At 51.9% G+C, this 16,308-nt stretch overlaps 1 protein-coding gene across 6 annotated transcripts in view; it reads left to right on the top strand.

The window, feature by feature from the left end:
• Window positions 1-16,308, top strand: part of CFAP65 (cilia and flagella associated protein 65) — a 36,006-nt gene that overhangs the window by 16,026 nt on the left and 3,672 nt on the right. For 5 of the 6 annotated variants that reach the window (XR_005790546.1, XM_040476299.1, XM_040476296.1 and 2 more), the window contains 15 exons: window positions 670-915; window positions 1,493-1,717; window positions 2,986-3,144; window positions 3,353-3,503; window positions 4,180-4,308; window positions 5,838-6,051; window positions 6,373-6,501; window positions 10,441-10,617; window positions 10,913-10,979; window positions 11,129-11,239; window positions 13,335-13,526; window positions 13,627-13,785; window positions 14,871-15,014; window positions 15,318-15,431; window positions 15,610-15,717. Coding sequence is in view for 5 of the 6 variants with exons in the window: in XM_040476299.1 (XP_040332233.1) it covers window positions 670-915; window positions 1,493-1,717; window positions 2,986-3,144; window positions 3,353-3,503; window positions 4,180-4,308; window positions 5,838-6,051; window positions 6,373-6,501; window positions 10,441-10,617; window positions 10,913-10,979; window positions 11,129-11,239; window positions 13,335-13,526; window positions 13,627-13,785; window positions 14,871-15,014; window positions 15,318-15,431; window positions 15,610-15,717 (2,325 nt within the window). In the remaining variant the exon portion in view is untranslated. Of the gene's footprint in view, window positions 1-669; window positions 916-1,492; window positions 1,718-2,985; window positions 3,145-3,352; window positions 3,504-4,179; window positions 4,309-5,837; window positions 6,052-6,372; window positions 6,502-10,440; window positions 10,618-10,912; window positions 10,980-11,128; window positions 11,240-13,334; window positions 13,527-13,626; window positions 13,786-14,870; window positions 15,015-15,317; window positions 15,432-15,609; window positions 15,718-16,308 lie in introns of those variants that run through there. The other variant, XM_040476301.1, reaches the window with a different exon arrangement.

The raw sequence follows: 16,308 nt of genomic DNA, 5'->3' as shown, positions 1-16,308 counted from the left end.
TTGGGGGGGTGGGAGGGAGGGGAGGGTGGGTGATGGGTATTGAGGAGGACACCTTTTGGGATGAGCACTGGGTGTTGTATGGAAACCAATTTGACAATAAACTTCATATATTGAAAAAAAAAAAAAAAAGAAAGAAAGAAAGAAAAGGCTGTTTATCCCAGAGTTTCTGGACCAGGATCTCTGAAAGTGAGTTCTCCAAAGGATGATTTGAGGGCATCTGGGTGGCTCAGTCACTTGAGTGTCCAATTCTTGATTTTGGCTCAGGTCATGATCTCACAGTTCATGGGATCGAGCCCCACATCAGGCTTGGGATTCTCTCTCTTTCAAAAATAAGTAAATAAACATTAAGAAAAAAAAGGTGATTTGAGGTCACCCTAAAATGAAAGACCTTCTTAACTTTGAGGAGATCTCAAGCCTGTGTTTCCTGGGCCCACTTCCTATGGCCATTCCATCTCACTGTCCAGAGGTTTCTGGAGGACAGAAGCATTTTTTGGTGCCAAGCTGTGTCCCTCCATTCCCTGCTCCCAGGGTAGTGATTGGGATGTGTGGAGGTGCCTTGGATCTCCTTGGAGACAGGCCCACATAGACTTCCCTGAGTGTGTATATCAGTGGGGTAAGGGAGGCAGGTGCATAGATCTGAGCGTGGGTCCCTCTTGTCTCGCACCCCAGCTCTTTCCTGCAGTGTCCCCCAGCGAACCCTCCTACCGCAGCCTGCTCTTGATCAACAAAGGCTCCATGCTGTTGACCTTCAACCTGGCCCCCCAAAGCAGCTCAGACATCTCCTTGCGGCCCAGTTCAGGCCTTGTGGCCCCAGGAGCCCACCAGATCTTCCTCATCTGTACCTACCCGAAGGGCAACGCTTGGAAGCAGGACATTTTCTACTTGCAGTTCAATTTTTGTCCCCAGTATCTCAAGGTAAAAGGCAGAGCTAGGGGACTGGGTCCTGAGGAGCGAGCCACAGTCTGGGGCTTCCCTTTTCAAAGCCAAATTCTGGGGTTGACCTCTAAAGCTCCCCTAAAGTAGTCAGGGGGCTGCTCCTCTCCCAGGAAGTGCCATAGCAGGGAGAGGACACCTTGGCCACATCTGTGAACAGCTCTCCTAACCCCAGGGCCCAGCATGTCCACCTCAAGGTGTCTGGAACAAGAAAAGAGGTGCAGATGTCCCAAAGGAATAAGTGGGGTCAATACAAGACTCATATCTGCAGATAGTAGAAGGGTGTTTGGGGTGGGGCCAGGGAAAGGGGCCAGGGTGGTGGCCCCATCTGGCCCATGGAATGGTCTGCACATCCTCTCTTGGTCTCCGAATTCTTTTCAAGAGCCATCTCCTGGGTCAGACACTACCTACTCGGCTTTGACAGAAGCTGTCTATGCCCAGACTGGAGGAGGGCCTTTTGCTGCCCTCTCCAAGGGGGAAAAGCTGCCCACCCTGGCTTCTTGGACGTTTGGGGGAGCCAGGTGAGGTCAGAGCTCTTCCCTCCCTCCTCTGGCCCCAGGAGGTAAGCATGCAGAGCCGGGAGGAGCCCCTACATCTGAAGCTGGACACCTGTAAGAGCGTGTTCTTCAAGCCCACCTGGGTGGGCTCCTCATCCAGCAGCCTCTTCACCTTCCGCAACCCCTCACGTCTGCCACTGGAGTTTGAATGGAGGGTTTCCCAGCAACACCGGAAGATGCTGGCCGTCAATCCCGCCAGGGGACTTATCCAGCCCAGTGAGAGCCTTGTGAGTGCCCTGCCCCACTGCTGGGGGCCCGAGGGAAGGAAATAGCTGGGATTCAAGGGAAGAGGGACCCATGCTCCTATCTACATGCTCCTCCCACCCCCAGCTAATAAACACACTGGGGGAAGTCTATGTGGACTATGGTGGGCCGTCTCCAAGGACATCCAAGGTCATTCTCGCTTTCACCACCATCTGTTACTCTTGCCTGTGAGGGACCAGGCTTACCATGTGCACCCTCCCATTCAATCTGTAATCACCTCCCCTGCCTTCTAAGTAGGTGTGACAGTTACCCCTGTCATAACTCTCATTTTACAAAGAAGAATTGAGACTTAGAGCAGAAAAAGTCATTTACTAAGATTGTAAATTAGGAGGTGCAAAGCTAGAATTTGAACCAGAGTTTCAAGGGGCAAGTCCACTCTCCCTCCACGGTCCCCAAAGCCGTGAGATGGCTGGGAGGTGGTTTGGAGCAGCTGTATTTGGGGCCAAATGGGTGGGGTGTCATTAAGTCATGAGGAAGGGTACTCCTTGAGATCTGAGCAGCAGTCTGGAGGGGGACACAGGCTGGGGCCCAAACTAGCAGAGCCTCATTCCCTGGTCTAGGGTCTTATAGACCATTTGGGGGACCAAATTTGGGCCAAGGCCACCAACACACAGTGTCTGGAAGAACCCAGGTAGTAGCGAGGTGAGAGACCACACAGGCCCTGGAGTCAGCTTTGAGAGTTCACACCCCAGCTCCCACCAAGCACTCTCACCAGCTGTGTGACCTTGAGCAAGTTCCCTGCGCCTGGATGGCTCAGTCGGTTGAGCGTCTGACTCTTGATTTAAGCTCAGATCATGATCTCAGGATCATGAGACATGAGCTCTGAGTCAGGCTCCGAGCTGGGCATGGTTGAGATTTTCTCTCCCTGCCTCCCTCTCCCTTTCCTTTAGCCCCTCCGCCGCTGATGTGCCGGAGTGCTTTCTGTCTCTCTCTCTCAAAAAGAAAGAAAGAAAGGAAGGAAGGAAGGAAGGAAGGAAGGAAGGAAGGAAGGAAAGAAGGAAGGAAGGAAGGAAAGAAGGAAGAAAATGAGGCACTAAAATAATACCACTTAGCTGGTGGGGATAAAGGAGTGAGGGACTGAGGGAGATAGCATAACATATGATGTGTGACAAGTGCCTGACATGGGGTAAAGGCTCAGAAAGGGGTGCCGTGGCTTGACATTCTCAGATGCCAGGGGCCTGGGCAGGGGGTTCTGGAGAGCCCCATGCAGGGATGATCTCTCTGACCCCAGACGGTGACGTGGACCTTCAGGCCGCTGAAGGAGACCGAGTACCTGTTCCGAGTGGGGATGTGGGTCTGGGAAGCCGGTCTGCCCCCGGACACCAAGCCCCCCGCTACCACCCACTACATGCTCCGGCTGGTGGGCACGGGCATCACCAGCAGGCTCTCTGTGAGTAGGGCAACTCTGGCCGGTGGCGCTGGGAGCTGGGGCTCTGGGGGCCAGGGCAGAGGTGGCGGGGGAGAGGGGGAAGGCCCCGGGGTGCCCGACTCCCAAGAGGGCAGGGGATGGGAGCCCTCTGGCCCTGCCCTGCCTGGGAGATTCCCTGAAGCCAGGGGTGGGAAAGCCAGGGCTGCGGCTGGCTGACTCGGGCCCTCAGGCAAAGGAAAAGGAGCTGGATTTCGGGAACCTGCTGGTGAACAGCAAGCAGTCCAGGCTGCTGGTGCTTCTGAACGATGGCAACTGCACCCTATATTATCGCCTGTTCCTGGAGCAGTGTAGCCCTGAGGTCATGGACGACAGCCCACTTGGTACTCAGGCCTGGGCTTGGACTGGGGCGAGGGAGGCAGGCAGTGAGGGGCACTGGTTAAGACTGGTTAGGGGCGCCTGGAGGTCTCAGTCAGTTGAGCATCGGACTCCTGATTTTGGCTCAGGTCATGATCCCAGGGTTGTGCATCGAGCACCCCCCCACACACACATCGGGCTCCACAATGAGCAGGGAACCTGCTTAAGATTCTGTCTCTCTCCTTCTGCCCCTCCCCTGTTCGCTCTCGTGCATGCACTCGCTCTCTCAAATTAAAAAAAAAAAAAAAAAAAAGGTTAACCAGATCATGGTTTGGGGGCAGGCAGAGCAGGGCTTAAAACTTGGTGTTTCTACCTTTCGATGTGTGGTATTAGGCAGTTCACTCTCTGAGCCTCAGCTTCCTCATCTGTAAAATGGGACTATTGTTGGCACCTACCTCACAGGGCTGCTGGGTGGCGCAAAGTGCTTAGCAGGTGCCCATGACACGAAGACTGGTTGCCTCTGTCTGGTCTGGGAGGAGGGACTCTGCTCCCCGCTTCCCAGCTCTGGGCCTGCCCTCTAGCCAGTTCTCTGCTGGTCCGGGAGAGGGTATCTGGGAAGGAGCAGGAGGAGAGACCGGGACTCTCTGGTCTGCACTGAGGGCCTCTTCTACCTTTGACCCCACCTGGGTCATCCCTGAGCAGCTTTGCAAATGGACCGTACAGAGGGCAGAATGCCACCCCGGTCCCAGGACACCATCTGCTTGTCGGCATGTCCCAACCGCCGGTCCCAGTACTCCTGGATTATCAGCTACTCCCTCCTCTCACACAGAGGTACCTGGGCCATCTGGCAGAATCAGGGTCAGGGAGGAAAGGGGGAGGGCTGTGTGAGCAGGACTTGGGTCGGAAGGGTGCTGAGGTTCCGGACAGGGAAAGCAGAGTGAGTGTTAGCGTGCAAGGGTGTGCCTTTGGGTGAATGGCATGTATGTCTCATGCCAACCACATGCGTCTGTATGTGTGCCTGTGTGTGCCTGAGCCGTGGAGGGCTCAGTGTGAAGGGTTTGGAGCTGTGCCTATTTACTGTGGGATCTTAAGACAAATCCCCAACCACGTGGGGGCCTCAGCTTCCTCCTCTATAAAATGGAGTTGTTACCAGCTTGCTCCGGGGCCCACTGGGAGGAGTCTGGGGCAGCACAGAAGAGTGGCTAAGAGCGTAGATCCGAGCCAGACTGCCTGGGATTGGATCCTGGTCCGAGCATTCACTAGCTGTGTAATTTAGCAAATTGATTAAGCACCCTCTGCCTCAGTTTCCACATAGTAAAATGGGACTAATAATGGTGCACAGGCCAAAAAAAAAAAAAAAAAAAAAAAAAAGTACTGATACATGTTACCACATCGGCGAACCTTGAAAACATTAGGGCAAGCAAAAGAAGCCAGTCACAAAAAAAGCCACATATTGTATGATTCCATTGATATGAAATGTCCAGAATAGGCAAATCTGTAGAGACAGAAAGCAGATCAGTGGTTGCCAGGGACGGGGGGAGGGGAGAATGGGGACCGACAGCTACTTGGTACCAGGTTTCTTTCTGGGGTGATGAACATGCTGTAATATGGACAGTGGTAATGGTTGCACAACTCTGAATATACGAAAAATCTGAATTGTATGTGTTAAAAGGGTTAATTTTATGGCATATAAATTACATCTCTTTTTTTTAATAAATTATTTTAAGTTTATTTATTTTGAGACAGAGACAGTATGAGCAGGGGAGGGGCAGAGAGAGAGTCCCAAGCAGGCTCTACAGGATCAGCACAGAAAGCCAAAATCAAGAGCCAGACGCTTAACCGACTCAGCCACCCAGGTGCCCCTAAATTATATCTCAATAAAGCTGTTAGTGAAAGTTAGTTTGAAAACAGTAATGAACGGTGCACATTAGATACAGTGATGCATGAAGAGCACTTAAGACAATGCCTGACATGGAGCGCCTGGGTGGCTCAGTGGGTGAAGCCTCCGACTTTGGCTCAGGTCATGATCTCACGGCTCGTGGGTTCAAGCCCCACGTCAGAGCCTGGAACCTGCTTCAGATTCTGTGTCTCCCTCTCTCTCTGCCCCTCCCCTGCTTGAGCTCTGTCTCTCTCAAAGATAAATAAACATTAAAAAAAAAAAAAAGACAATGCTTGACACATAGAAAGTATGTGACAAGGCTTCACTGTTGGCTGGAAACGTCCCAGAGCCTGGGAGACACCTGCTGTTCCTGACAAGGGTCCCAGGCAGGTTTCCTACACCCTTAGCCTGCGTGCTCTGCTTTGCCCCAGGGCAGCTGGGAGGTGAGGCCACTCCTCTCTCCCACATGTCTTCTGCCTAGATAACAAGGCTGGGGAGAAGCAGGAGCTGTGTCACGTCTTCTTGACGGCTGTGTACCCCTTACTCTCCATCCTGGACGTCTGCTCCATGGGCAGCGCTGAGGGCATCACCCGGAAGCACCTGTGGCGCCTCTTCTCCCTGGACAGGCTCAACAGTTACTTGGAGCGCGATCCTACCCCCGAGGAGCTCACCTATAAGGTGCCTACCCGGCACAGGTGAGGTGGGCGGACAGAAGGGGCAGGGCCCATGTGGGGATGTTCTTGGAGCTTTCTGACCGCACTCCCAGCACCAGGCCCTGCCCATGAATACTCTCATCTCCCCCTGAATTCTTGCCCATCCCTGGAGGGGCCAGGAGAAGTCAGGGCTTGGCTCAAGGTCCGAAGCACTAGCCCACCCCTGCCCCTGAGTCCCAGATTCTCCAATTCCCACCTGCAGAAAGAGGAGTGCTGAGCTAGCCACCGCCCCACCCCCCACCCCCCGGGAGGGCCCTATACTGTTCCCACCTGTCTCTGAGTCTGTTTCTCTGTTCCACACAGCACAAGCCAGATCCCCACCGTCTTCACCCCTCTGAAGCTCGACTTCAATTTTGGAGCAGCACCGATAGAGGCCCGGCCCTCTGTGGTGCTCCTGGCCCTGAAGAACATTGGAGCAGTACCCCTGGACTGGTATGGTGGGCTTGGAGGGGGCTTCTGAAAGGCTTGGGAGACAGGTGTTGGAGGCCTTCTCTTATTGGTGGTAGTCCTGGCTGCCTGATCTCTGTGAACAGTGGATCCCCTCATTGATGGGATGGGGAGGCCAGGGTGGGACAGAGCCTCAGTCCAGGGAGGCCAGGCCTGCATGGGGGCGAGTGAAGATCTCTGGTAGGGAAGGACAGAGACAGGCTGTCGCCGAGCCAGTGTCTGGGAGGATGACATGGCTGAGCCAAAACACCTGGGCTGCAGGAAGGCTTGAGGCCGCAGGCTGCACTTCTCCAGGTCACATGGGCACCGGCCTGGGGCTCTGAGCCTGCCAAGCTTGGCCCTTGCTGTGCTCGACTTTCTTCCCACTGGGGGCCCGAACTTGGGTCCAGTAAACATCCTGTTTCCATGCCAAGGCTGTTTCTTGTTCTTCGCCCCTGTCTCTGCCACGCGTCTTGATTTCCTAGTAAACTTCCTTTTGATGACTTCTAACTTTTCTTGGCTAAGCGGAGGTGAGAAAGAAGTGTACCCATCTGGGTCAAGCTTGGGAGAGGCAGTCAGGGGCCCAGCCTGGGAAAATATGTTGGGGGGGGGGGGTCTGTGATCTCGGGAAACTTCCTGCCTGAGCAGAGTCTTGGGGGGTGTGGGGGCAAAGTCGGGGTGGGGCCTGCATCATCAGGGGTGCACTGGCCGTCCTTACTCTCTGGATCATGCTGCCCCTCCCTGCGGTGGGAGCAGCTGGGGAAGATGGCTCCCTAGGTGGCTCCTGTCTGAGAAGGGCCAGGACTCTGAGTGGCTGAGGGTTCCTGGCCCTGGTGACTTGAGGAAGCTTGGCAGACAGGACTGCTGGCCTGGTGGGGAAGGCCCGGGGCCCGCCTGAGCTCCAGATCTGCCATTCACTGGGCTCTTCGAGTGGCCAGAAGCCAGGCCCTACAGGAAAAGTGGCGTTAGTCTGTCCTGGCACGGCACAGGGTATTTTGGTGGGGATTATGCATGCAAGTGTGTTTGTGCAGGAGCAAGCCAGCTCATACTCTCTGTGGAGAGAGTCCAGGTTGCTGGAAACCGAGGTGGGAGGAAATCCAGGCAAGGTGCCCGCTGAGCTGGGCCCATCCGTCAGGAGATCATTTGAGGTCCAGGAAGGCAGTCCGTGCTTCTTCCAGGATTCCAAGCACAGCGGACTTTCCTTGGAAGGCTTGACTCTCCTAGGCTTTTTGTGTTGTTGTGTTTCCTTTCAGTTTCTTAGAAGGCTATTTTTGAAAATTCTAGCTGGTCTCTGCTGCGCTCATAAAGAACAGACTGAAGGTTTTATTCTTGCCAGGACCAGTGAGAAATGGGGAGTGTGGAGTTGGCCTAGAGGTGGCAGCAAGCAGGACAGGGTGAGAACCCCAAGTGGGAGGGGGAGCATCAGAAGAAATAGAAGCCCCATAGCAGCCATTCTCCCTCCGGGTCATCTCCTCTGGTGCCTTTGCTCCTGGCCAGGGAGACGGAAGGCCTTAGGGACACCAGATATGCTGGTTAACATCTTCTGTTCTCTCGTGCACTCATTAAGTCCTGGCTAAATGTTTACGGGGGGCTTCCTAGGTCCAGGCTCCAGACCTGGCCCTCAGAATCCAGGTGCCAACAATTCCAAGCCTGGCCCTTTGGGTGCGATAGGGGTCTGGGGCAGGCCAACTTTTTGATGCAGGGTGATGTGTGCTAAAGAAAGCTATAACTAAGCTAGACCTGCAGCCTAGGGAGATGAGGCAGAGAGACTGCAAAGAACCTTCCAGACAGAGGGCCTGGCACGTAAGTGGCTAAGAGAAAAGGTCTCAGAGTGGCTGGAGGATTCATAGGGAGGAAGGGGCCCGGGATGTGGCTTGGGAGGCAGGCAAGGGCCAAGGCGTCGGGACCTTGGCATCTTTTTAAGAGTTTGAACTTCTTCCTGAGGGCATTGATGGTGATGTAAGCGGGGATGGGGGACAAAGACATGATCTACGTCCATGACCTATCACTCTGGTCTGGGGTGCAGGGTGCAGGGAGGGAAACGGACTAGCAGCTTGAGGTGGGGGAACAGGAAGGGAGACACACACTAGAAGACTGGCAGGGAAAGGGGGGTGGGATTATTGGGATGGGGGCTGGGTGCAGGCAGCAAGGGAAACGGAAGTGTCAGAACTATCGAGATAACCCCAAAGTAGCAAGATCTCCAGTTTTGCAGCTGATCAGTATCCCCCCCCCCACTAATGAAATGACAAAAGCAGTTTATTCACCTGTCAAAAATCACAAAGGTGATGGAAGAAAAGTGAGAAACTCCCCAGGTCCCATTCCACGTCCACTGTGCGGGGGTGATGAGGGGTGTGGAGTGGGCTTTCACACTCAGCGCTTGGACAACGTACACACAAACACAGTCCAGGAGTTATTATATTTCTCTTGCCTTTTTTTCACAGTAATGGCACAATACTATACATAATGATTTCTGCTCAGCATTACACCAATAACATTTTCACTCAACATGATGCCAGTAACATTCTGTTCAGCTCAATACAGATCGATGCATACAACTCTAACTCATTCTTTTTAATATATTGCATAATATTCCCCAATATGAATGGCCCTTAAGTTATTAAGCTAATCTCACACTGGATGACATTAGTTGTTCCCAGTGCCCTTTTTTTTTTTGCCACTACAAAGAAAGTTGTAATAAACATCTGTGTATGCGTGCACACGTGTGCACAAGCATGCATTTATTCCTACAGGTTAGTTTCCCAGGAGGGAATTTCTGAGTCAAAGGACATGAGCTGCTACAATTCTAGTCGGCCCTGTCAAAATCCCTACAACAAAAGTGGTAGCGGTTCCTTCCTTCCCAATGTTTGAAGGTGTCTGTTCTTTCTAAACTTACACAGCATTGAATGGAACTGGTTTTTGTTTTTTTTTTTTTTTTGTTTTTGTGTGTATGTGTTTGTTTTTTTTAGTTTTATTCATTTATTTTGAGAGAGACAGAATGCGCAGGGAAGGGGCAGAGAGAGAGCATCCCAAGAAAGCTTCGTGCTGAACAACCTCAGCCTGGAGCCCAAGGGTGAGGTCAAATTCACCAAACCACGAGATCATGACCTGAGCTGAAGCCAAGAGTTGGATGCTTAACTGACTGAGCCACCCGGATGCCCCGAGTGGAACTGTTGATTATGTTTCTGATGTGAAAATATTTCAGGTTGATTCAAGGGAGTCTTGATTTGCATTTCCTCCACTCTTTGTTGAGCATTTCCCCATCTGGCTGCTCCCTGTCCGTGCCCTCCCTGTCATGGCCCAGGTTGAGCCCAGTTCTGTGCTGTGCCTTTGTGAGTGAAGGGGTCTGTCTTTTCAGATTGTAACCTGGGGACCCATTTGCCACTTGTTTTGTCAGCTAGTGAGAGTGTAATATCTACTTTCCCACAATGTGAGGCATTTTGGGAGGCATCAATTCTATGCCCAGAACTGCTCCAGATTCAAGAGAGCCAGCCCTGCTGGGCCATCAGTTCTCTGCCCCTGTGTCCATGCCATCCTGGAGACCCTACCTCTTAGGGGCCTCTGGTTGGTCCTACCAGGATTTTTAGGTGCTTCAAATGGCCCTTCCTAAGAGCTGTGTCACACCAACCCCTCCAGGGTTAGTGGCTAACTAACTCAAAGTTACCTGCACAAAGTTACCTACACAGGCACTCCCCCTGGACCCCTGTCACCCACAATGGAAGCCCTGACCTGACACTTTGTGTCACTAGGGACCTGCTGCTGTTCCCAAGTTTGGGGGCTATTATGAAATGAGAATCAACCGTAGCCACGTTTGCTCAGCTGTGCATGGGATGGCTTACCAAATCGGGGGAGGGAGTGGGGGAGACCTCCATCCATCCCATCTGGAGCTCAGAGGTCCCACCTCTCTGTTCTAAGAGGCTTCAGTCCTGCTCTGTACCCCTCTCTCAGGGCGTTCCTCTTCCCAAGTGACCAGCAGATTGACCTGGAGCTGTGGGCAGAGCAAGCAGAGTTTGACTGCACTGAGCTGCACCAAATGCGTGTACAGGACAACTGCATATTCTCCATCAGCCCCAAGGCTGGGAGCCTAGGTCCTGGGCAAGAGCAGATGGTGGAGTTCAAATACAGGTGCTCCTCCCATGCCAGTCCTTACACTTCTTGTCCTGGAGATCCCCCTTTCCCTTGGTTCCTGGAAGAGCTTGGTCTTGCACTCTGTGATTCCAGGGTACCCTAAGTGGCTGCTACCCTGGGAGGACCCTGCCCACCCACCTGGTGGGGAGGTTTGATTTTCCTCTTGCCCCATCACAACTCAGGGGTTTCCACATGTTCCCAGGGACTGGCTGCCTCAAAGTCACAGGTACTTTGCTCTTCCACTTGTACCAGGGCTCAATAACTCATCCCAGATTTGTCTCCTCCCTTCCAGCCACATGTTCATCGGCACTGATCGCCTCCCAGTGCTCTTCAAGGTGTCCTATGGCCGTGAGATCCTGGTGAGACCCTAGAGCTCCTCTTACCCTGGACACCGGAGAGAGGAGCAGGGAACCGTGCTCCCCCCTGGGGAGCTAGGGTCTAGATCTCTCTGTTGGGTGCTTCACTTCCTCCCAGGGAAGGATGCTACTCATGGGCTTTCTATTTCCAGCTAAATTTCATAGGTGTGACAGTGAAGCTGGAGCAAAAGTACGTGCACTTCACCTCCACTAGCCACCAGTTCATCCCTGTCCCCATCGACGACACACTGCCCCCAAGGCAGGTCAGTAGTCTACATTGTCCTGGTTACCAAGAAGCCTAAGCATTGATCTCTATACATCAGCATGTATAGAGGTGACAAAGACCCTACCTTCCGGAAGTCCTTACTCTACCAGGTGGGGCTACAAGTTTGAACCCTGAGATTGGGCAATTGGGAGAGAGCCAAATCGAGACGTTTCTGCTTCCTGGTGCCTAGTGCTAAGCCCTTTGCCAGACCTCGTTCCCCTGCAAAAGCAGAGGGTTCTCTCCTCTAGCAGAGGATTTTTCAAACTTCTTTGACCATGAATCACATTAACGTGTTTTGGATAATAACCCAGTAAGTACGTACATCATATACCAACTGAAACATAGTATCACAAATCCATATGTACCCTACTACATGCAAAGTGTTCTGATGTCTTCCGTTTTTATTTTATTGTGTTCCATTTCTTACACACTGGACACGACCTGCTAAATTAGTTTCCTGACCTGCTCACTAATAGGTCTCAGCCCCAGTTTGAAAATCACTGCTCCCAAGAAGGACCTCTTTCTGTTAATCTTCAAATCAGTTTTCTAGGTGTGCAGGATGGTTTAGTGTTGGTCTGACTGTATTTCATGGACGCGAGACACACAAAAAACTTCCATGCTGTTCCGCCATCTTGGCTCCCTCTCCTTGAAGGACCTCTTTCTGGAGTGTGAAAAACAAATGCGAATACTTGCAAAGCTATAGAATTTTCTATATTAATTGGATGGAATTGAGTTCCTTTGCTCTGAAAATGTACATTGGAAATCTCCCAGAGCAGGACATAGTGTTTTCTCAAACATGCCACAGCTGAGAAATTTCTAACCTTTTAGAAGTCCTTGTATTTCTGAGCAGAGGCCTCTGGTCATCCATCCTAGAGTCAGAGGAATGGGCTTTTTGGACCTAAGGAGGGGGGGGCACCCCGAGCCCCAAGCTCTGTTTGATTTCCTATACCACCCTCTACTCTACTGGCTTCCTGGGAAGCAAAGACTCTTGTGCCCCCTGGAGAGCTTTCCAGAGAGACTAGACCACTCCCCCATGGCCTTCAACATAGATGATGGAGAATGTCCCCAGATCCGGAGCCAGGAGACCCAATTGTGCCCTCAGCCAATCTCCACAACCATGGCCAAACTTCCTCTGTCATTCATGAGATGGTGACAGATGGTGGTCTGGACCTGCAAGAGGGCAGCGGAGATAGAAACGAACAGATTTAATTTACATTATGGAGGCAGAATCTTTGGGACTTGCTGGGGCCAGACTTGGAAAGTAGGAGAAAGGGAGGGATTGGGATGTATTGAATTCCTAGTTTGAGCATTTACTGAAAGGAGATACACTGCATATAGAAATAGGCTTTGTAGTGAAGACTTTGGTTTTTTACCAAATTGTAGATGCCTATGAGACAATGGGGGGGAGGGGGCTTGTCTGGAAGAGGTTGGATACCAGGTCTGGAGCTCAGAGGGTGACCCAAGCAAGAAAAATAAAATCAGCATATTCGGGAGCAGGTGCTGATAAAGATGAGGGGGCAAGACCTAGATCCAAATGAACTGTTTACTCTCTCTGGCTTCCATTTTCTTAAAATGAAGGATTGGACCAGAAGATGTCTGGTTTCTTCTAGGACATTCTGTGATTCCCACACTTTGGAGTTAGCCTTGAGGAACCTTATACCTTCCTTACACTCCCTTATCTGCCTTTAAGCAGGACTGCCTCTAATGGTGGATATGGAAAGTGTTAGGTGGTTAGAAAGAGGACCTAGAAAATGCTAAAGAGTGAAGGGTGCATGCGTGGCCAATTCTATCAATTTTAACACTAGAGACACAAGCATTAGTGTCCCCTTATGCCTTGACAAAGGTAAATTTAGAGGGGAAAAAAGGATTACAGAGTATCCTAAAGTGTCACAGTCTGAAAATACAGTTACGTACTTCTTGGGTGATCAAGCCACAAGGGAAACCCAAGGTAGTTAGGGGGCTCTGGGGCTGTAAGGGTGACATCATGGAGATCAACCTGCCCTCCTATAGCGGACACAGAATCGCAGGCTGTCTGCATTGCAGCCCTGAGCTGATGTGTGGAGACTTCACTCTTCCTGCCCCTCCCCTTACAGATTTATGAGCTGTATAACGGTGGCTCAGTGCCTGTGACATATGAGATCCAGACCAACATCCTGTCACAGGTTCAGGAAAAGAATTTTGATCACCCTGTCTTCAGCTGCCTCAACCCCCAAGGGGAGATCCAGCCAGGCTCAACGGCTCAGGTCTTGTGGATCTTCTCACCGATTGAGGCCAAGACCTACACAGTGAGCAGCAGCCTGGGCTAATTGAGGGTGGATGTTGGAGTTGACCTCCTCAGCAAGCCTTGCTCTGACCAGTCCCTTCCCCATCCTCTTAACTTCCCAGGTGGATGTGCCCATACATATCCTAGGATGGAACTCAGCCATCATCTGCTTCCAGGGAGTGGGCTATGACCCCCATGTCATGGGGGACACAGCCCCCTTCCACAACATCTCCTCTTGGGACAACGACTCCATACATTCTAGGCTGATGGTTCCTGGACAGGTAGGGGGAAGGGAGGTAGGAAGGCCTGAGGCCTAGGAGGAGCCTGAGGGCCCTGGGGTGGCCAGTGGAGGGATAGGGAAGCTAGGAAGGAAATGCGATGGAGGTGAGAGAGGTGAAGCCTGGAACCAGCCCTCCTCCAGATTTAGGAGGCAGCACTGGTTCAAAGGGAGGCTTACCCTGCCACCTAGTGCCCACAGGAGTTCCTGCTCAAGCCACTCCACCTGCTGCAGGGCCCTGCATCCTGCCCTCTTCTCTGGACACAGGGATGGGGATTCTGGAAGGGGTTGAAGGAAGCTCTCCCATTTTAGGGCTGTGAGGTGTTATCTTCATACAGAACAGTTCCTCCCCTCGACCTAGATGGATTTTGCTATAAGACATCTAGGGTCAGTAACACCATCTTTAGTTCAAACACATCTCACTGTTGGGAGGTCTGGCCCATTCATTCATCCACCCGTCCACCCATCTCCTTCCGTTGACCCACATGCCCATTTACCCAACCATGTAACCATCCATACTTCCATGCAGCCACCCAGTCATTATCCACCCATACATCTTCCTGTTCACCCTTCCACTTTTTGGACTCTAACTGCATGAGAAGCACTATGAAGGCCCTGAGGACACAAAGAAGAGCCAGGCAAAGTCCTAGCCCTGGAGGCACTCAGGCTCTAGACAGAGAGAAAGTGCCCCTTCCATGTGGCCTCAGTTTTTCCAGACACCCTGTTTTGTTCCCAGTGAAGAAGCCAACAGCTGATCCCCCAATTAATTTACAGCCATCCTTTCTCAGCCCTTCCAAGCCCATTTTAATGGTCAAAATCATAGGCTTTAGAGTGAGACTGGGTTTCTCTCAGCTGTGCCTATAAGAGATCTTTGGAAAAATTATTTATGTTTCCTAAACCTTAGCAGGACATCAGTAAAATGGGTACAATAATAATACCTATATCACAGGACCATGGTGAGGATCAGATGCATGTGAACTGCCTACCATGGTACCTGGCCTGTTGAAAGCACTCACTAACTGGTAGTGGTTGCTATGGTTATTATTCCTTCACCTCCCAAGGTGGCTGTTGTGTTGTCTCCACCAACAGAATGTCTTCCTGTCCCAGTCTCATATCTCTCTGGGAAACATTCCTGTGCAGAGCAAGTGCCGCCGCCTTCTGTTCCTCAACAACATCTCTAAGAATGAGACCATTGTCTTTGAGTGGCAGCTGAAGCCTCTAGACTTTGGGGAGGTGAGAGTCCCCTGTTTCCACAGAATCAGAGCCTCTAACAGAGCTCCAGACCCGCCTTATTCTACCTCATCCTATCCCATCTTGTTTCATCTTACCCCATCCCACCCAACTTCCCCTCACCATCCCACCCCAGGCCACCCCACCATCCCATCCATCCCATCCCATCCTATTCCATCCCACCCCATCCCATCCCATCTTATCCTGTCCCACCATCTCACTCCGTCCAACCTGCTCCACCCCACCTCATCTTACCCACCCCATCCCATCCCTGAAAATCTCCAGAGACCTCCCTTCCCCAAACAGGTGTCTGTGAGTCCCATGAGAGGGAAGGTGGCTCCTGAAGAGACAATCCCATTTGTGGTGACCCTGCAGACCTCAGTGCATGCCAGCTTCTACAGCATGGACCTAGTGTGCAAGGTAGGACCAGCACCAGAGAGAAGCTGGGATGGCAGAGCTCCCAGTCCTCGGGTGTGGGGTGAGCTATGAGATCCCCAGACTTCCAGAGAGAGGCAGGGGCCAGCCCCTGGATGAGGGGGGCCCAAAGCACATAGACCCTCCAGACCTTGGCCTTCACTGTCCTCATCCTGGGCTACAGGTGCACCAGCAGGAGCTCCTGAATCAGTACCATAAGGAGCTACAAGAGTGGAAGAGTGAGGAGGTGCGGCAGAAAGTGGAATTCACCATCACAGATAAGAAAGTAAAGGTGAGGAGGCCAGAGTGGGCCTTGAACACCACAGATCTTCTGACCACCTTACCAGAGGGGTCAGAGGTAGTGATCTGAGGTAGTCTTACATGCAAAACTGGCCAGCCTGCCCTAGATTAGCTTTCTTTCATTAGACAAAACATAGCATCTCCCCAGGAGACTCTCTTCTGGGTACAAAAACCTGGCTGACCATTCCCTGCCTCGTGTAGCCCCAGGATTTAATGGGTGCCTGCTAAATGCTGGGACCCAGGGGAAACAAGACAGAGCTCACCCTCTGCTGGAAGACAGTGTGGTATAGTGGGTTCAGGTGCAGACTCTGGAGACAATTTGCTGAGTTTTGATGCTTGGCTTTGATGATTTCTAGCTCTGGCATCTTGGTCAAGCTATTTAATTATCTTAGTTCTCTCAACTGTAAAATGGGGATAATATGACATCTGGGATTGGCTTCAAGATAGCCCAGAGGTGGGGCCCAGATGATACAAGATTGGCCATGAGCTACTGATTTTTGAAGCTGGGTGGTGGATAATGGAAGACTCTTTGTACATTCTCTCCCCTTTCCGGTATTCGAAAATTTCCATATTAAGAAGGTTA

The sequence above is a fragment of the Herpailurus yagouaroundi genome, unplaced genomic scaffold, assembly GCF_014898765.1.
Source record: "Herpailurus yagouaroundi ecotype Mexico unplaced genomic scaffold, PumYag 140, whole genome shotgun sequence".
NCBI classification, from domain to species: Eukaryota; Metazoa; Chordata; class Mammalia; order Carnivora; family Felidae; genus Herpailurus; species Herpailurus yagouaroundi.
Note: the sequence above shows the minus strand (reverse complement) of the source record. Positions and strands in the feature narration are given on the sequence as shown.